The sequence below is a fragment of the Elephantulus edwardii genome, unplaced genomic scaffold (assembly GCF_000299155.1).
Source record: "Elephantulus edwardii isolate Elephantulus edwardi_28Jun2011 unplaced genomic scaffold, EleEdw1.0 scaffold00001, whole genome shotgun sequence".
NCBI classification, from domain to species: Eukaryota; Metazoa; Chordata; class Mammalia; order Macroscelidea; family Macroscelididae; genus Elephantulus; species Elephantulus edwardii.
This window is the reverse complement of record NW_006399751.1, coordinates 675,109-679,559: the sequence shown is the minus strand read 5'-3', so window position 1 is coordinate 679,559 and position 4,451 is coordinate 675,109. Positions and strand designations below refer to the sequence as shown.

The following is a 4,451-nucleotide window of genomic DNA, read 5'->3' as shown; positions in this document are numbered from 1 at the left end:
ACGTCCACTCATCAGGTTGTATGATGTGTCTCCTACGATCCAGGTTTTTAAGATCCAAGTGGGGTATGGTGAAAGTTAGGAAAATTAAGCCCATCGGTGTTGGGAAAGATTTAGGGAGGAAAAGAAGTTGTAATATACTGTAATACACTACAAGTGGATCAGGAGATACTTATTTCTAAAACTACCAACAAGCTGAGAGAAGCTGCAAAACGAGTAAGACATGGTTAACCACCCTCAAAAAGTGCAAAATTTACATGTAAATAAAGATTCCTACAAAGGTGATTACAATAGAGGTGGTGACTGCATTCAATGATCAATCCCTTATTCCAGCAAGAAAGGCAGGGGCTGCCTTCATCAATAGGAACAAGCCCTTGCACTTACATAACACCCGCGGTGGGTGGCTAAATAAAGGATGCCCCTCAGGGACCGGGCTCCATCACTATCCCACCACCCTCGATCTGTCTAGCCTCGGGAGTATCCCTTCCCAGAGATCAAACCCCCGGGCTAGAACGGGTCCCCAGGACCCTCTTTACAACTGCAGCCAACCCACCGACTCGGCCGCGGCTTCCTGCTCATCCACCGCCAGGGCCCACGAGTCTGTGGCCATGGTCCGGGCAGCGAGGGGGAGGCGAGCGAGGAGTCCGCCGGGCAGTGGGGCGCGATCGTGGGTGCCGGGAGCGGCGTCAAGACCAGCGGATCGAACCCGGGAGCAGAGCAGCACTCTCCAGGTGCTGGGGCCGGAAGCGGCGCGCCGCAGTGACGTCAGAGCCCGCGCCGACGCGCGCTCCCAGCCTCCCTCGGGCGGCAGCTTTGGGCGCCGTCACATGCCCTTCCCCGCCTCCAGGCTGCCCCTTCTCCAGCGAACAGCCAGACACAGTTACCGCAAAGTACCTAAACGCCTGTTATCTACACTCCATCCTACCAAAAAAACACCACTAAAAACACATTCCGAACCAGCTCGGGCACAGGTGACATTAACGCAGCAAGAAAGAATACCATTAGATAGTCACCGAAATGATGCACACGGAAGACAAGTAAACGGTTGTTGCACACTCACTCTCTTCGGCCACCAAAGCTCACAGTTCGATGATTAGCAGGGATGCGACAGGACGGAGAGAGGAGTACAATATTAGTAAACAGGTAACAGACGTTTATTAAGACGAGTAAAGGGAAAGGCAATATATAATAAGGAGATGGCCAGTAGAGTGTCTCTAAAGAAAGCGATGACACAGAAAGAGGTACACAAGAAATACAGAAACAGCACAGATATTGGCAGACAAGCAGGACAAACAGACTTGGACAGGGAGAAAAGACTACAACCATTACCATATAGAGGGTGTGGCATATTAACATGCTGTAAATACTTGCACGTACATAGTAGAGCCAACGGGGAAATGCTTTTGTAAACTGTTCAATTATAACCAACCTCCCCCCCAAAAAGGGAATGAGCTGTTGGTTCTGGGACCTTGAGACCATAGTCTTTCAGGACATCAAGGACAACAATTACAACATAGTCAACACGTTCCTGACTCTGAGACCAGAAAAACTGGATAGTGCCGTTGCTGATCAGTCTAAAAGAAACCACTACACAGTCTTGGATGACTGTTGGCTAGCCACTGAACCAGAACCCACCCACAGCAGGACCCTCGAGTGGGTTTTCAGAGTAAGTGACACAGGAAGAGACTCTTCACCTTCTCCCACAGCTGGTGGATTTGAACCTTGTACCTTGGGACAGACTGGAAGAAAAATGAGGACCAAAACTCAAAAATAAAGGCAGGCTTTCTGGCCCTACAGAGATGACAGAACCCTCCCACACTGTATGACCCTTAGTCACCTTTCAAACATGAAAACAAACCTTCTATTGTTGTTGCTGACTGCCATCGAGTCAAGATTGACTCATAGCAACTCTATGACCAAAAGACCTAATGCCTTTCCACAGCTAACTTTGTTTCCCCAAGTTCATAAGAGTTTGCAGAGGCATTGGTTTAGGAAGTGGATGCCACTCCTGCTTCCCAACCTGTTGTACAACTAAAAGCTTGACCAAACACTGTCCACAATGGGAAACCATTAATATCCCCACGGCACAAGGTTCAGCATCACAGTATTGTAGGTATTGTAATTAATGTTAAAAAACCAAAATGTACATGAGTGATTTTAGGCAAAATGAGTATATTTTGTAATCTTTCACTCAAACCACAATTTTGTTAAAAAAGAAAATAGCGCACAATTTCCTGCAACTTGGGAAAATGATTCCCAATGTTGACAACATGTCCACTTCAAGCAACAGTTTGGACCTATATGGGACGTGACTCCACGTACCATCATTTTCATTTCCACCTGAGCACGACGGGGGTTAGCTAATTGGAAGGGTTCTTTGATACTCTGCAGGTGAAGATGTGAAGCCACCACAGTGGGAAGAGCCATCACCAACAAATGTGACAGACCACCCTTGGAACCTTCTGTCAGGGAAATTCTATTGCTTCACAGGTGTAAAGAATCTTCAATGATCACTTAATGAGGTTAAGGATTAAATCGCCCAACGTGCAGGACTGGGCAATACCAAACAATCGTAACACACCTGCTTACATATCCAAAGGGAAAGGAGAAGATAAATAACAAAACCTGATAGCAGCACCTGCTCCTAGTGTATGTACGACATGGGGGAAGTGGCCCTGATCCTACCTTATGGGAAAGGAACACGGACTAAAAGCAAGGAGAAATCAACATGAGAGTTGCAGACTCTCCAACGTCCACTCATCAGGTTGTATGATGTGTCTCCTACGATCCAGGTTTTTAAGATCCAAGTGGGGTATGGTGAAAGTTAGGAAAATTAAGCCCATCAGTGTTGGGAAAGATTTAGGTTCCCGTAGGTAACGTCAGTTCCCTCCAGGATCGAGGCAAGGCCCCACCTCGTGGTGTGAGAACTCAATGAGGTCAGAACGTCCAGTTTTTGGCTCAGTTGAAGACCCCGCGTTCTTTTTTCGATTACCTCCCCTCCCCTCCTCCGTGCTGCTGGGAGCCGAGCCCTTTTGTAATTCTCTAAGGACATGCCTGGACGTGTTGCCTCATCCTGGGAGGGCAGGTTTCGTCTGCTGGGAACACCCAACCTTCCTTCTTTCCACTCCCCCCACTGTGTTTCAGTTTACCCACTCTGGGAGGACAGGATAGGTACTGCTAAGTAACCTTACTTCTCCTTTCCACTCCCCTCATTCGTTCTCCTATATATATGTCTGTATGATTTCAATAAAGTCGAGACTTGATCGGAAATTTCGTCTTGTCTCAATGTCTCTTTGTCTCCTGCGCCCCCCATTCTCTTTCTTCCTCTCCTAGGGTCACCTTTGAATGTCCCCGCGGGCCGGGGCACCGTGCGGTGTGGGAAGACGCCTCAAACGTGAACAGGGTTAGTCTACTACTCCCTCCTAACATACTCACGTCCTTCACGGGCAGGGTGAGCGCAAAGCGCCCCAGGGAGCGGCTTCGGATGCGGCCAGCAGGGCCGGCCATCGCGGCTCAGCATGGCGGTTATCGTCCTCCAACCGCCACTTGGCCACTCGGAGACCCCGCTAGCCCAGCCTCCTCGGCTGAACGCGGCCCTCATTGGCTGAGGGCTGGAAGCGGGTCCCTCCAGCCAATCAACGGAAGAGACGGCGCAGCCGGGGAGCATGCGCACTTGATTATTTTAGGGCCCATCGCTTCCCCGGATGTTGCTCTTTTCTTTTTCTTTTTTTTTTACATCTTTTTTGCGAAATTGAGTTCTGGTGGCTTAGCGGTAAGAAACTATGCTGAGATTCTGAAGTCACTTGGTTCAAATTCACCAGCTGCTCTGTAAGAGAGGGATTGCGCACTTTCCTCCTATGTGATATTTGCCTCGATTGCACACGACACCACCATTTATATTGAAGGGGAGCTCTTGTGGCCTAATAGGTAAGGAGTTACGCTGCCAACCTTTAAACGTAGGCTGTTCGAATCCACCAGCTGCCTCACACAGAAAGATGGGGGTTTTGAAAATCTGCCAGAGGGCTGTGTGTGCGTGCTTTGAATTTCCTACTTAGACTAGGACGAGGGTAAATAAAGCTTTTTCGTCTATATGTCGATAGTTGTAGATGGGCTTTCAAGCTTTTTATTCATAGCGTCACTATGTGTCATGCTTGACTTGAAGGCAATCAACAACAACTAATTTTATGTGTATTCTGTTGAAACACAGAGTGCTGAGAATTGAGACAGATTTGCTCTCAGGTGGTTTGGATTTGTTATCAGGAGAGGGCCAAACCGTGAACAAATAACATGCTTTATAAAGAACAAACTCTAACTCATTCATTGCTCATTAAATTGGAATTGACCCACAGCTGACCCTCTAGTGGGTTTTCAGAGGCTATAAGTCACAAGCAGGGTTGTGTCATCTGCATAACGCAGATTGTTGATAAATCGTCCACCAATCTTGACCCCACATT

General features: G+C 48.1%; 1 protein-coding gene across 4 annotated transcripts in view; it reads right to left on the bottom strand.

Moving 5' to 3' along the window:
- DDX19B (DEAD (Asp-Glu-Ala-Asp) box polypeptide 19B) overlaps positions 1–630 on the bottom strand; it is a 15,513-nt gene extending 14,883 nt beyond the window's left edge. For 2 of the 4 annotated variants that reach the window (XM_006878615.1, XM_006878616.1), the window contains exon 1: positions 551–624. In XM_006878615.1, coding sequence (XP_006878677.1) covers positions 551–607 — 57 coding nt within the window. In that variant the 5' untranslated portion in view covers positions 608–624. Of the gene's footprint in view, positions 1–550 lie in introns of all 4 variants that reach the window. The other 2 variants (XM_006878617.1, XM_006878614.1) reach the window with 2 other exon arrangements.
- Between the last annotated feature and the right edge of the window lie 3,821 nt (positions 631–4,451).